This window comes from Botryllus schlosseri, chromosome 4 (genome assembly GCF_051294905.1).
Source record: "Botryllus schlosseri isolate E-star chromosome 4, Bs_hap1, whole genome shotgun sequence".
NCBI classification, from domain to species: domain Eukaryota; kingdom Metazoa; phylum Chordata; class Ascidiacea; order Stolidobranchia; family Styelidae; genus Botryllus; species Botryllus schlosseri.
In genome coordinates, this window is record NC_137239.1 from 19,151,316 (window position 1) to 19,167,427 (window position 16,112).

At 39.4% G+C, this 16,112-nt stretch overlaps 3 protein-coding genes and 1 long non-coding RNA gene across 6 annotated transcripts in view; 2 read left to right on the top strand and 2 right to left on the bottom strand.

Annotated features, from left to right (window-relative positions):
• LOC145437257 (single-strand DNA endonuclease ASTE1-like) overlaps nt 1–16,112 on the bottom strand; it is a 533,921-nt gene that overhangs the window by 366,784 nt on the left and 151,025 nt on the right. The gene's annotated exons all lie outside the window — the stretch shown is intronic.
• The window catches only part of LOC145437246 (uncharacterized), a 39,935-nt gene that overhangs the window by 10,156 nt on the left and 13,667 nt on the right, over nt 1–16,112 (bottom strand). Inside the window, exon 2 of the long non-coding RNA XR_013914627.1 lies at nt 8,913–10,733. This is a non-coding gene — a long non-coding RNA (uncharacterized LOC145437246). The remainder of the gene's footprint in view (nt 1–8,912; nt 10,734–16,112) is intronic.
• LOC145437245 (nephrocystin-4-like) lies at nt 105–4,883 on the top strand. The gene is made up of 3 exons (XM_080314437.1): nt 105–389; nt 3,768–3,894; nt 4,734–4,883. Exons 1-3 carry the CDS (start codon nt 339–341, stop codon nt 4,865–4,867), a joined length of 312 nt encoding a protein of 103 aa, XP_080170563.1. The 5' UTR covers nt 105–338; the 3' UTR covers nt 4,868–4,883.
• On the top strand, nt 5,626–7,786 carry LOC145437244 (nephrocystin-4-like). Its single transcript, XM_080314436.1, has 4 exons — nt 5,626–5,831; nt 5,883–6,065; nt 6,725–6,920; nt 7,553–7,786. Exons 1-4 carry the CDS (start codon nt 5,820–5,822, stop codon nt 7,693–7,695), a joined length of 534 nt encoding a protein of 177 aa, XP_080170562.1. The 5' UTR covers nt 5,626–5,819; the 3' UTR covers nt 7,696–7,786.

Sequence of the window (16,112 nt, forward strand, 5' to 3'; positions counted from 1 at the left end):
CATAGAAACATTTCACAAGTTAGAGTAAAATCAGTTTTTTTTGTCCAAGTCTGATGGAAAGAAAGCAAGCAGATCATGCGAGGCCTGTTGCAGATTACAGCGCACATGCCTGCTGCAAACGCGATAAATCAATATTTCGATGATAGCGCACAGCAGGAAATGTCAATGACCCAATTTCGCATACCAACGAAAAACAATCTCAGCGGAAGATCGAGTGCCATTGCGCAATATGTGCTGTGCAATGCATGTTCGTGCACAGTCGATTCTCGGTAATAGGCTGAACGCCTCAAAATTGGAGATTGAATGGAATCTTAAAAGGACGTGGTTTTGAGTTTGAAATGGGACGGGTTACGACACCGGCTACGAGCCTGCGTGTATGTGATATCCATGTGAGTTCAAGAATTGGCACTTTCCTTGGCTTACGGGTTTCATATCGTTTAGTCAACTTGTCAGTAACTAATAAATAGCAACCCGTTTTCATGACCGTGTGCACTGTGCAATAGGGCTGTTCAAAAATAACTTTTTTTCCCGATTCAAGCTGGTTACCTCTTAAATCGTCAGGTTGCCCTAAATAACGCTGCACACCAAATTTGGCTCAATTCTAACAAGTATAGGGCTCCGCAAATCCAATTGAATTTTTTAATTTAAACAGGAAAATTAAAAAGAAAAATTAAGACGCATGTTAGAAAATTGACAATCCGATTTTCGGACAATATTGGATATGAACTTTCGACTACATTGCAAAGTTAAAATAGCGGCACACTTTGAGCTTAGCTACTGGCGACAACTGATGGCAAACTTTGGTATACCACACACAGTGAATGAGAAAATACGAACACACTATAACTGAAGTACCAAACCAGTACGATAAAAGATACAGACTGTTTTTCAAGAGTCGAAATCGTACATTATTGCTTCAAGATCTTCTTCAAGGCAATCCATCACAATGATTAATGTTGGAATATATCATAAAATATATGCAGGTTGCATCAGAAATAAATGAAGCAGACACATGCGTCACTACTACACGTGGAGGTCATAGACGCTACCTGCAACCGGGATCGCTCGAATTCAACGGACACTATCTAAATGAAACGTATACTACATACTAAGCTATCCGGATAACCCTAACTAGTATGCTGAGAGACCGAGACAATTTCCTGTTATACGTACCGATGAATATCCGTGCGCTTTTATATTGCTTTTACAAGTGCCGCATGGCGAGTTAGCGATCTGGAACAGACACACCTCCAGCTCATCCATTGACGATGCATGAAACTATAGTCGGCATAACAATTTCAACATTCGTCAGATTATATGCTATGCATACTGGATTACTGGTGGAGACTGCAGACAAAGGCAAAGCGCACGGCTCACTACGCTTAGAGCACTACATTTTCTCCATCTGTCGGACCGATGCACTGAATCACTGACCCTTCGGAATTAGTGCCCCAGTAAATTATAATCCATGATTAGACAGACAATCGAAGCAAATCTCGTTTACGACGTCGATTTCGACACGGTTGCGCCGAGAAACACCACCTTCTCTCTCGACCAGACGAGCGAATTCACATTCTCTTTCTCTTAATTAAATTGTATTTGCGCCCATATTCGTTTACAAAATAATTCTTGAGTTAGTTCCGTGATAGTCTCTTTAATTGGAGACTTGGAGCGCGAAATAGGACAGTGTGTTTGTGTATGCAAGCGAATTGAAAGTCATTCCTGCGCAAAGTGCGCATATTCCTTACTTTAACAAAGCTTTGCCAAGCCAACTTTTATCGGAAAATGCAGCTCAAACGTCGTGATAATGAGCAAACAATTGTCGCGATGTCAGACTTGGAAGTTCAAAGTTGGAACCCCATTGTGCTGTAGGGGAGATGTGGTACCGATGGATCAAAAATCGGAAAATGATCGCTGGCCCTGAAATGTTCAGCCGAAAACAGCAGATCTTTTGCTGGCTCAGCACTTTGATACAAGCTCTACCTATCGCGCACATATACATGAATATCCGTCTTTTCAAGAAATATTTATGGGCGTTCAAAATTTGTTGCTCGAACGTGTCATCGGTCCCCACCCGGTGGGTCCAATGACACACGACCCGGGGACCTATGACACATATACCCTAAAAAACTCAATGTGACTACTTTTCTTGCTCAGTATTATAATCTAAGCTACAGCAAGCCAAAGAAGAATGTTTGGTCGCAACTGTCAAAAAATAGAATAAATATTAACTCAAATGTTGTCATAAAATCACGTTTCGATTTAGGCTCGGGCTTATAAATTTGAGGGTATATACATATCGTTCGAAAATCGACAGTGTGACTTCCAAATACCTCGTTATAGCGATAAAACATCATATGCAATTATTACATAAAGATTTTCTGAACGTAGACATGTTTCATTTGTTTCATGATTAGTATGCTTGATTATTTTGCTTGATTTGGCTATTGTATCATCGGTCCCCGCCCTACGAATTTTATACATGAATCGAAAAAAAAGTCCACTCAAGGAAAGTACTGATAAAATAATAGGTGCCATTATATAGCCTGATACAAGCCCTACACTTCACAATAAAAATGATTGCTGGTTTGTTCGTGTTGAAGGTTACAATGAAAAATGTATATGTCGATCTAAATTTAGTTTACACCCCCTAAAACAAAAATCATCTGTGAGAGACCCCATTGCTCGCGCACGTCGAATTTTTTTGTATGTGAGGAAAGATTTTGCCAGCATGCAATTGTAGACAAGTTCACGGAGTGTAATCATGGAATTATCATAGAGAATTTTCGAAGTATTTTCGGTCCCAGTGATCCATCGGTACCACATCTCCCCTACGCAAGATGAGGAATTACTGATTAGATGCGCGCTTTCTCGTTTGCTATCATCTGTAGGCTACTAATTCTTGTCTGCTCATACACTCGTATTCCCTCTATGCCACTTGTCAGTGTTTCATTTGCTATTAATACTACGCATTGTGCCAGGGTTGTGACCAAGTCGCAATAATCCGAGTCACAAGTCAATCTCAGTTTTATAGTTTTGACTCGAGTCAAGTCGAGTCAATTTGAATTCACCACCGAGTCAAGTCCGAGTCCAAGTCACCGAGCAGATGATCAAGTCCGAGTCATGGTATTATGACTCGAGTCGAGTCAAAGTCATTGTGTTCACTGCCCAGTTTCCAGTTAACGGCTTGTTAAATCCACTTTTTGTAACTCTGTTTGGTGATATCGAATGGTTCGCATTTATAATATACTAATTTTCGTCATATTTAGCAGTTTCTGGATGCATTTTCAAGTACCGGTACCAATAGACGAAATCCCAATAGTGAGATTACTTTACTATTCCTCGAAATTACAATGAAACGTGAAACGTCGCTCTTGGCCGTCTGAGTCTCGAGTCATATGACTTGGTTCGAGTCATGCGCAATGACTCGAGTCCAAGTCGAGTCAATACACAAATTGACTCGAGTCGAGTCGAGTCATTTCCGTATTTTGAAAAAATGACTCGAGTCAAGTCGAGTCATCTGAAAAACGTGACTCGAGTCGAGTCATGACTCGAGTCATTACAACCCTGATTGTGCAGTGTACGGCCTTGAATTGCGTGGCCAAATAATGATGCAACACGGGCTTCTCGGTGGCGCAAATTCTGAATTTATTCGATTAGTTTGGACGGGAACCTTCTATGTTCCAATAACCTTCATTAAATATTCATCAAATTAAAAAAATAAATGCACTTTCTCAGGTTTTTAGTGCAACAAAAACTTGCCCTAGTTATCAGTCCTACAAATCAACGTCGAGCCTTTACCGCACGTCGTGTACCAGACCTTCCGATTCTACAATCCCGAGGCAACATTCTTGAAGAAGTGCACCAGATTGCCTCCGTTCAGTACTGATAACGGTGAGCTACCCTGGTTTTCTTATTATTTTCCGACAACATCACTCTGTATGATTCCGACTCGTACGTTATTAGTGTACGGAACACTTCAATATCATGACAAATGCTCATATTGCCAAATATATTCCGCTCTAAACTTTTTGGCTGAATCTCATCCGGAGTGAATATCGGTACATGCGGTTAACCAAATTGGAAATCGAGAAATAATTTTGAATAATATATTCATAGAGCTAATGCACCAATATTATATTAATGAATTCGAAAATTAATGTTTCGCTGAATATATTGATAATGATATCTTTCACATACCTTGGGATACTCACCAACTTCAAGTTTTTCCGCAAGCTTATCCTTGGCTGTGCACTGCAGTGTGCAGCACCACACTGCAAGTCTTCTGCAAAATTCAAACACACAAATTGGTGTCAGAATATGGAATAACTTACCGTCTGAACTTCGTAATTCACCTTCTTCTGACTTTAAAACAATGTCTCAATTCTGCTCTCAGACAGTAGCCAAATTGTATTTGAAATGTCCAAATGTTATATTTTATTCATTTAAAATCTAATTATTTTCACTGGTACTGCGTTTGCTGTCTACATTTGTACTTTCGTTAGTTAATCCAAAGTTAAGCCAGTTAACGCAAAGCTTTGATGACCGTATTACATTGAGCCTTCACGTCTATACTTTGCTTAACTGTATATCATATTTCACCCAATTGCAATTTTGTTACATCGGCTACCATTGACTTCCAAGGTAGACAAATAAATACTCTCTCTCTCTCTCTCTCTCTCTCTCTCTCGTATGTACTTGCACGAATTCAATGGCTGTGTCGTTTTCGGCAGTCTCCTCGCGATTTCATGTCGTCTGTAGCTATCCCGAGATTATTTGTCAAGCTCGGTCTTCTGGAGCAGACGACCCGCAAGAGGTGTTTATGAAGGCTCCCTGTGGACAATCACCATTCGTCGGTTTTACTTAGCATTGTAGGCCTACAGGTTATAAACTTTTCATGCGCAGTGTTTTTGTTCGTGTGACTGACTCGCGACTTGCGGCTACCTGTAAGTGGATGGAAGTGGCTGCGTAACTTTGAATGTCCACTTCGATGCGCACGGCAATGTGTATCGTGGTGTTACATTTGTATCGTGCTGATTGATCTGTTGGTTCACACCATGGGCACCATTACCCGAGTGATTTTGTTGGCACCATACATTGTGTGTCTGGGTCGGATAAAAAGAATAGACCAACTGGCTGCAGGGCAGTGATTCTTAACCGGGGTCCGTGAGGTTTGCCGAGCCAGTCTCAGGGGCACGGTAAAGGTCAAGACACACACCGTATTCGGTCATTTTTACGCTGTGGAAGTGGAGAAGCACTTTCCAAGTTGTGGCCTAGCATTTGCGAGCAGGTCTCTGAAAGGGCATGGCAGAAGTCGCGCTTGATTTGCAGTAAATATTCATTGTAGTCGTTTTCTCTGATTGTGATGATGATGATAGTTTCGTACTTTTAACGCTGTTGGTGATACACAGTTGATTCTGTGTAGCAGTATTGTGTGGTTTTGTATTAGATGTGGAATGTAGATGTGTGTGTGACTCCATGGAAATTTTGGGCTTGCAGATGAGTGTAAGGGTTCACCAGTTTTGTAAGGTTACAAATCACTGATTTAGGACATATTCGGTGTGTCTTGAAGAGCGACACTTTGCACTTTGCTATCCGAATTTTCCCGGCTCTGACTATCGGAAATTATTCATTCGAAAAATTGCATTTGTCTTTTCAGCGATTCGCTAGTTGCAACCCCAATCCAGATCTGGCAGTTCTACGTTCACTCTCCGCAAAAAGTCTACATCAATTCGACGCTCGGGCGGACTACGAGGCTAGCGCTTGTGCTAAAAGGCACTCAGAGCACGCGGAAAGTCAAGTGCTACTCGTCACATCCCATGCAAATGGAGGTAGGATAGCGAACGCAATTGATAAAACACCTGTCCCAATCTGCGTTTTAGGTGTTTCCCGAAGACTCATTTCTCCTCGCCGCGAACACCGTTACGGAACTGACAGTAGGAGTACGTCCGATAGGTGCTCCCGGCACGAGATTCATGTACGCCAGCGTCGTCGATGTCGAATACCGTCAGCTTGTGAGATCGTGGCTGGTCGTGGTCAACACCAAACTACCTATTGTGTCGAAGGTAAGGGAATATATCTGCTGCGAATTGGCACCGATTGGGGCGTGAAAACAAGTGTGAAAATTTCGATTATATGAGAAATGTTTGCCTATGTTTCTGCGGTCACTTTATTGCCTGACGGCCGATAATAAGTTTTAGACAATAGAGACATATCAATAACGAGCATCGTAACATAAAAAAAGAGTAACAATTCCACTCCAAATTTGAAACATATACAAAAAAATTGTACTCCAAATTGGAGTATAAACCTATTTTTAGGCCCATTCATTAAAACGTTGATGAATAAGGATGGAGCAGGGGGACAGAAAAGGGTGTAAGAATACCGATCCAGATTAGAAATTTATAAACTGCCTATTTGTGACTGTCATTTGATAAAATTAATAGTGGGAGGTGTCCGATTTTTATCGGTGAGTAACGGGAGGCCAAAAATACAGTGTGAAAATTCTGTTCCAAACTTGAAATGCGTACTTTTTTTGGTCGCCATTTAATAAAATGTGTAAAACGGAGATCGAGCTTATAGTTTAAGTTATAGCTCCCACTAATGAATGACAATACTACGTGTCACTCGGTTCTATATGCATATTTATGTAAAATCATAGCGTTTTATTATTACATTTGCGACTCGCGCTGTGAACCTTCGTTCGTATTTTCCTGTTTGAAAGAATTTTGAAATCACGGTACCTTCGGCGGGCGGGCGAGAATGCGTGAAGAAAATAACGTACACCAACCCGTATCCCACCAGCAAGACATTCCAACTGCTGACCAGCCAGCCGGATCTGTTAACATTTAAGGAGCTGCAGTTCGAGGAGAGTGCAGCGCCGGTGAATTCGGCACTTGTTGAAATTTTGCATTGGAAAGGTGATGATAACTATTATTATTATTACTATGAAAGCGATGCATGAATATTCTAGTAATGAACTCGAAAATGAATGAATGTTTCACTGAATGTAACTGAATCGTGATACACGACACTTGGAGAATTTAGCATTAGCAATGTCCGTACTATTATCATTGTGAGAGCGATATCATCAATATTGTATTAGTAAAAAAACTAATGTCTCACTACCTATGAGTTTGAATTGTGATAAACAGCACTTCGGAAGTTAGCATTAAAAATGCAATAACTATTATTGTTGTGAACACGACGTATCAGCATTGTATTAATTAATTCAAAATCAGATGTTTCACTGAATATGAATGTGATTTATGATTTACTCCGCTTGGCGATACGACCATATGCCAATACTACTTTAAAAATCCAAAGTTAGTAGTTTTTCTAAAATCTGGAAGTAACCATTCGAGTAAGTAGTTCAAGAAGGCAATACCCGCTGGAGTACCTAAAACAATTTGAAGTACAAAAATGTGAAGTAGAAGTATTTTTCCGACACTTCTGCTCAAATATTAATATAAAGTATTGTATAAAAATTGAAAAGGTAATACTCTCTGACTACCTTTGCTCAAATGTCGTTTTACATGTTCCTGTGTTGCAGCTGAAACCAGGGGAGACGCACACTATCAGCTTGCGGTTCGCGGCCTGATTAAGGCGCCCGGCACGCATCCGGTCCACGTCTTCATCGACGACCACGAGAGCAAGAACGAAGAGACTTTTCTCGTCACAGTGAATCACATTTAGTCAAAATTGATGTCTGTATCTCGTAGATTGTCGCTGTGACGCATAACGCCAAAGCTTATTTTTATATTAAAAAGTTATGATATATACGAAACGAATTGTCTATGTATTGGTAGAAAAATGCACAGTCACTACCTCACTAGTATGGCTTGGCACAATGATTATGGTAGGGGAGTGATAGGGTCACCTTATTTTGAAATTGGGAAAGGAGGACGCTTTTCACAGGCTCCAAAAGTTACTGAAGCAGAATAGAACACCATATTTACATAGCTGATTTCATCGGGCTGACAAAAACAAGTCAAATTCCGGATTTGACTCCCGCGTAGTCCGTCATCTATATGTTAGGCCAAAATTTAACGTCCTTCGTGGTCTTTTTGGGCATTTTAGGCTGAAAAGGAGGACATTTTTTCAAAAGGGAGTACGTAGGGTAACCCCAAGTAGTGACGACTGATGAGTAGGGTGATTTTTTTTCACCTAAAATATAAACATTTTGACATTTTATGACTTTAAAAAACTTAATTTTGACAAAATTTTGACCTCATGTATGTAAATTATGTGATTTCGTACATAACGTTAGAATTGTACTACTTATCTTCGTTTCTGGTTGGAACTGTCTGTCCTTACCAAGTAGGCCTGAAAAAAAATTTACTTCAAACTGACAAATTTTTATATGAAAAAAACTTTTATTTTAGCAAAATCTGGACCTATGAAGAGTTCTAGTACATCTAGAGCATCCTATATAAGCAATCGATATCAATAAACCCAATGTTCTTTCCAATTCTCTACTAGTTGCTGCCGAGTTTCAGCCGAAAATATTCGGGCTCATTTCAATATGAGTATAGGCTACTATTACAGAGGTGGTCAGTACTGAAGTACTTCTACTTTTTCGAAGTACTCAAGTAGTTTTCCTCTACTTGCGGTACTTACTCAAGTAGATCTGATTTACGCTGCTTCTACTTCGTAATATTTTGTGATCTACGTACTTACTTTTCGTTATTTTCACTTTGTCAAGTAGAACTAGTTCAATCTTCCAATCAGGAAGATAGCCTGAGGAATTTCGGGGCTGTTTTCACCGAGTATCAACATTTAATTATCATAAAAGTTAGGTAAAGCCCAGAATTTTCGTCGCGCTTGGCGCACAGTGGATACGGAGTGATCAGTATTGTATCAGTATCGATGAATATAATTTAGGTAGCGCGTTGGCGTGGTTCCGTTCACACATGAGGATCAACGAAAGTCAAATATTTTGATCAGCTTGACTGCGAAATTCTTGATACTGATGACTAAACGAATGTCGTCACCTGCGCCCAGTCCACGGCAGTTATATCAATCGATTCCTAAAAGCTAACCAACGACTGAGAAAGGTCATCAACACTTAAGTCGCCTGCACAATCATCCGTAAACTGCGTGTGGCGCTTTGGCCAAAAAGGTTGGACACCCCTGCTGTACACCAATTGTTCCAACACTTTTTAGAGCGCGCGCCAAAGTTGAGCATTGTTCAAAAATCGTACGACCCAAGCCGCACAAATCAAAAGAGATGAATTTGTGATTTTAACATGCAACGTTTTCGGGCATGCATGAAATAGAAAAGGTGCACTCCCCACGGTCCTACGTATTACGATTTATCACAAAAATGTCATTTAATGTTTTCTTTCGCAGTATAATGCATAACTGATTGTTATGCGCGCTATGGGCCATTCAATGTTTTAAACTTTTTCTATTTACATACTCCTTGAGGAAACTTTAAGCTCACGGACCCCTGATACTGCATGACTCTACACAGCGTCGCATTGAGCAAGCAATACAACCCTTTGACATTAAGATGGTTTCTATGACATAAATACAGGCTTCTCTTAGTTTTTTCATGTTCTGCACTCTCACTTTACACAGTGTGTATAGCCTCGCATAGCATATGTAGCTCAGTGCAGTAGAGCACATGACACAGCACGAGTCCTCAAGATTTATTTTCTTCGAACATGTTTTATACAAAGATGACGACATTGCAGACCGTGTTGACAAAACATAATATTGCTGCAAACTGTAGTAGCATTTTGATAGACCTCAAATTTATATCATATTCATGATTTTGATGTCAGTATGTATATCCATGTGCCGCTTGAGGTGGCCCTTACGACTGAATACTTTTCCACATATATCTCATTCATGGTTGACAAAAGGATGCCTAGCCATATGAACCTTGAATGCACTGTTCTGAGTAAATCCTTTTCCACATACGTCACATTTATGATTTTTGACGCCAGCATGCATGTCCATATGAAACTTGAGACTTATTTTCTGAATAAATCCTTTTCCACATACGTCACATTTATGATTTTTGACGCCAGCATGCATGTCCATATGAAACTTGAGATTTATTTTCTGAGTTAATCCTTTTCCACATATATCACATTTATGATTTTTGACGCCAGCATGCATATCCATATGACGCTTGCGATCAATCTTCTGCCTAAATGCTTTCCCACATATATCACATATATGAGCTTTGATACCAGCATGCATATCCATATGACGTTTGAGATCAATCTTCTGACTAAATGCTTCCCCACATATATCACATTTATGAGCTTGAGCTTTGATGCCAGCATGCATATCCATATGACGTTTGAGATCAATCTTCCGACTATATGCTTTCCCACATATATCGCATTTATGAGCTTTGATGCCAGCATGCATATCCATATGACGCTGTAGATTTCCCTTCTGTGAAAATGCAATCCCACAAATATCACATTTATGATTTTTGATGCTAACATGCATGTCCATATGGAGCTTGAGACTGCTCTTCAGTGTAAATGCTTTACCACATACATCACATTTATGATTTGTGATGCCAGCATGCATGTTCATATGAAAATTGAGATAACTCTTATGAGTAAATCCTTTCCCACAAATATCACATTTATGATTTTTGAAGCCAGCATGCATATCCATATGGAGCTTGAGACTGCTCTTCAGTGAAAATGCTTTCCCACATATATCACATTTACAAGCTTTGATGCCAGCATTCATATCCATATTCTCTTATATTGCCTAGTTGCTGAATAAGAGATTGATCCAAAGATAGTTTAGAGATATGCTCAGAAAATATTTTGAGCTCAGCAAAAGCTAAGCACCAATCGACACAAATATAATGTGGGGATTGATAGGGCATAGTTAACTCTGCAACTGCGCGTGAATATAGGCTCTTTCTAGCCCAGTGGTTCTCAACCTTTTTGTTTTCGTGGACCTCTTTGAACCGTCATATATAGCATCAAAATTGAGAATCATATCTTTCAGGAACATGATAACGCCCAGCCTCGTCATTTCTATCTCACAGCTCATCTTGAAGTTATTCTGGAATAGCGGTTATGTATATCACAGGAGAAAATGGATTTTTGCAAACAATTTTTTTCCAAATCCCTGACCAAAAACGTCTCTATTCGGCAATATGTTTGTATCAGTAGGCTATTGTTAATTTGGCAATTAAACTGAGTTTGCAGAGTAGAATATTTCGTCGCTGGCGGCCATTCCGTTTATTTGAGTCCTGAAGCTGTAGCAGTTATGAAGCGAGTCTTCCTCGCACTTTCTCAAATTGAAAAAAAATACAAATTAGTTATCAACGACTTGGCAACTTTGGAGGTTTCGCGGACCACCGGTGTAGAAATATGCTGTTCTAGCCAGTTTTAGGACTAAGTATGCGCATTGGTGATGGAAGCAAATCATTCTAATGTAATACTACATGAGTAGTGTGATATGTCATGCAAAAGTTATCCGAATTGTCATATTTTTGGCTACGAACATTTTACCGTAGATTCGTATGGAATTTCCTTTTTTGCTACCGTCATGGGATTACATGATAGGAAGTTGCAATTCAACGGGTTTTGATCGCAGATGTTCAGAATACTGTAAAATTCTTCAATGTCACACAACTTTTCACATTGTTGCACATTTCAAGGTTCGTTTGCGAAAGTTAAGGTTCGCGTACCGAACACGACTTTTCGCACCATCCAAATTTGATATATTTTTGATCTAGATAACCAACACCGGACTGTTGGGCCAACATGAATGCAGTCAACGATTGGAAACCACAAATTGGAAGACTCGCTATGAATATATTTACACGTAAAATGGCAGTAGCTCATCTAATCAGATACGATCAGAGCTTTTCAACCGGTGGGTTGGCACGCACTTGTGTGCATGGACAATTGCAGTGAGGATCACAAACGTGGTGGGGATGAAAATTGTGCGTTTTTTTTTACAATGGAATAATTCAAATATACCTAATAGGATATCAAGTACAGGGGTTCCCTAACTTTCTCCTTTGCGACGCATTTGAAAAGGCCTGTTGGAAGACGGGCACCGTTAATTGTAGATCTAACATAAATTTTGTCTCGCACGAGCCGGTGTGAATTATTATCTGCGCGTGATTTCTAATCCACAATCGAAAGACTGGCTCGAAAATGGCCCAATGGCGTAATGAGGGTAGCTTTAGAGCAGTGATTCTCATCCGTGTGTATACGAAGCATTTTCAGGGGATCCGCGAAACCTTAAAATTTGCGAAATTGTTGATGAGCTTATTTGTAGGTTTTTATTAGAGAAATCGTGTGACAGTTTCACTTCATAACTGCTAAAACTTCATAACTGAAATATACATAATGGCTGTCTGATATGAAATATTCTAGTGTGCAAACTCATTTTAATTTCCAAATTGCCAATAGATTGAATAGATGCCCGAGCAGAGATGGAGAACGGACTAGCGCAGCCAGCATACCCTTGACGACGACGCTGTCAGTCGTAACCAAGAACAACAAAATTCTGACCAATCAGAAGCAAGGTCACGAACTTCCGGTTTCAACCCGTATAAAATGTACAACTTTACAACTTGTAAATTGAATTAAGTTCAATTTGTATCAAATCATACTTCATTTTCATAAGCATTGTATGGCAGATATTTGTACACAGTGGTGGCTTTTGGGGTGGGCGAGGTGGGCGGTCGCCCAGGGCCCCCCCGGGTTGATTTACGCGCTTTCGAGGGGCCCCCCGTCCTCGGTTTACGCGCTTTTTTCCAACGATTTCTCCGGTTTACGCGCTTTTTACCAACAATTACTCTCGTTTATGCGATTTTTTCTAACTATTACCATTTTCTAAGTAACCTTGTAAATCCTTGTATCCATAAAGAATATGGTACAGTACCGTAAAAAGAGGTCGGGTCAATCATAATTCTCATTTTTTTCGTTACCGCTATAATTTTTCGAATAACCGCGAAAATCCATGCACCCATGTAGAATATGGTCCCGTAAACAGTTGACGATCATCAAATCTCTGCGCGCGTTAAAAGAGCTTACTTTTATTTTATGAGGGAAGGCCCTCCTACATTTATGCGATTTTTGGTTATCATTTTGCAAATACCTGAAATTACATGCAGGCCAACCCATGTTGAATATGGTACTGTAAACAGTTGTCGATCATTATATTTCTGCACGCGTTGTGCGTGCGAGCTTACTTCTATTTATGAGGGGGGCCCCTCCTGCATTTACATAATTTTGGTTATCATTTTGCGAATAACTGTGAAAATATATGTACCCATGTAGAATATGGCACCGTAAACAGTTATTGATCACTAAATCGATCATTAAATCCTGCACGCGTTGTACGAGCTTACTTAGATTTCATGAGGTGGGGCCCTCCTACATTTACACAATTTTTGGTTATCATTTTGCGAATGACCGTGAAAATATATGTACACATGTAGAATATGGTACCGTAAACAGTTGTTGATCATTAAATCCTGCACGCGTTGTACGAGATTACTTCGATTTATGAGGGGGGGGGGCCTACATTTACGCAATTTTTCGTTATCATTTTGCGAATAACTGAAAATACATGCAGGCCTACCCGTGTAGAATATGGTACTGTAAACAGTTGTCGATAATTAAATTTCTGCACGCGTTATAAGAGCTTACTTGTATTTTATGAGGGGGGCCCCTGCTACAATTATGCAATTTATAGTTACCATTTTTCGAATTACCGTGAAAATATATGTACCCATGTAAAATATGGTACCGTAAGCGGTTGTCGATCATCAAATTGGTGATTTGTGTGAGAGACGCGATCGCTTCCGCTAACGAAAAATTTTGTCGTGAATGATTATCACTTCCATGATATTTTTGAATAATATTTAACACCTTTTTCTCAGTGCTTTAAAATTACAATAACATTGACAAGAAACTACTACAGTGTATACAGGAAGAATATATTTTCAATGACCTGTGCATCTCATTCATTTTCAGTAATGGGCCAACTTCATGACCATGACAGTAGCCCTAAAACAAATTAATGGTTTATTTCAGATTTGGCAGAAATTTGGATAAAGTGATTTTGAAATATATCCGAGTAGCCTACATCACAATTTCAAGTTTTTAAATTCAATATCCAGCTTTTCAAGCCATCGCATGATAAAAAACAAGCTTTTCCGGCTTATTCAACTGTAAAATTGATAGAATTGTTGGTAGGTCTGTAGCCTACATGAGCTATCTTGTAGAAGCTGATATAACATATCATTCAAATTGCAATTTAGCTTTTTTGTGTACGGCATTCAAGTTTAAAATCCTTGCTAATAGAAATCATTGAAGTATCCCTCTCATTTCTGTCAACTTGAAAATTTTCATCACTAGTCATCATATGGAAGCTATTATAAGAATGCTGAAAAATGAGTTTTTATTGAATATATAATTTTTAAGTTGTGACAGCAATGTATATTGTAGTCAGAAGTAGGTGATTTGGATAATGTTCAGTTCCTCTTAAAACTAGCGTTCGAAATCTTCGTGTGGACAGTGTTGCACCAACAATATTTGAATTTGACGCTGTGTATGACTTGATTTTGAAAATTATTATGAGCCTAGTTCTGACCCCTTACCTCATTTTATTGTCAGGTTCAAGAGCTTCTTGTATTCCATCTTTAGGCGTTTAGACAAGGTTGTCTGGCTAAGCTGTTTTATGACCGGTACCATTGCAAGCATTCATTGTAAAATTTACCACAAACATGCAGCTGTCTTGGTTATAGGTAACTACTGGGACAAGTGGTGATTTGTAATATACCGGTATTTGTTCTTTTCTGTAAGTACTTTTGCTGTGTTAGCTGTTAGGAATAAATCATTTTTCTTTCACTGTACAAGTATAGTCCATGAGTTATTCCTTGTTGAGTGATCTGGTAATAATTATTGATGACCATGAACTCCTCTTGGTTGTCTCATCTTGTCAAAGGAGGGAAGTCATTGTTGTTTGTTGTTGTTTTGAGTATTCATGAATCATAATGTCTCGACTGCTTCAGTAAGTTTACACCAAGCCAATATCATTTTGTACCCGTATGATGGTTTCCATTTAGTTGTTCTTTTGTACTTTTCGTGTCATATTTGCTATCATCATTTTGATTTCTACTTTTTTGAAGAACTAATTGCAACAATTCAATTGTTCAGTCATAGTAGTTTCTTCATTCATTGGAAGTTTCAATTCTATGTATGTGTTCTATAAACTTCATTGTTTGGTCACCTTAGCGATCGATTAGCTCTTGGTCTTCATTCCGGGTTGTAACCGAGTCAAATATCAATTCTAGTTAATTATATTTTGATCTGTGCCAAGTCGAGTCGCCAAAGTATCACGCCTCGAGTCATTGGAATCCTGCCATCGTTTCCTTGAAAAAGTATGAAATTTTTCCCTTTTAGTTCCCATTGCCACTGTATTCGTGATTATTTTCACGCATGAAAATAACATTTTGAACTTGAATGACACAGTTGCCTGTGTACATTGTGATTGATTTGCTAGTCAATAGTTGCATACAGCATAAACATTCTATATAGTATCACGGAATCTGTAGACATGCAGTGCATAAAAGTTGTATGGAGAAAGAAAGAAAAGTTGCATTTATAGATATATGGGGGCCCCCCTGGTAGTTTCGCCCAGGGCCCCCCCAATCCTAGGGCCACCACTGTTTGTACAGCAAGCTTAGCTCGTTACGCACTATACGTTTATCCTGTAGCTTTTTAGGAATACCCGAAATTAGATGAGAATTATAATTAGAGCAGTGGATCTCAACCTTTTCGTGTTCGCGGACCCTTTTCAGACCGTCACCTACCTGATAACTGTCGGCTTAGTGATAAACAGCAGCAAAATGACTTTTACCGAAAATAAGATCGTGTATTCGTCTATTCGTGTAGAAATTGGGTTGACTTAAATTATTTTAAAGCGAACTCCGCATCTGTTTGCCTTAAATACGTGATGGTGTCTTGAATACCCGCTCCTTCGATCTGATATGAACGAGTGCCGAAAATCCATTTCCGCAAATATGAGTGGTGGCGAAGGTAATAATAACGCGTAACGCTTCCGGCGACACATTTGGGTGTGATCGCTACAAATATGGCACC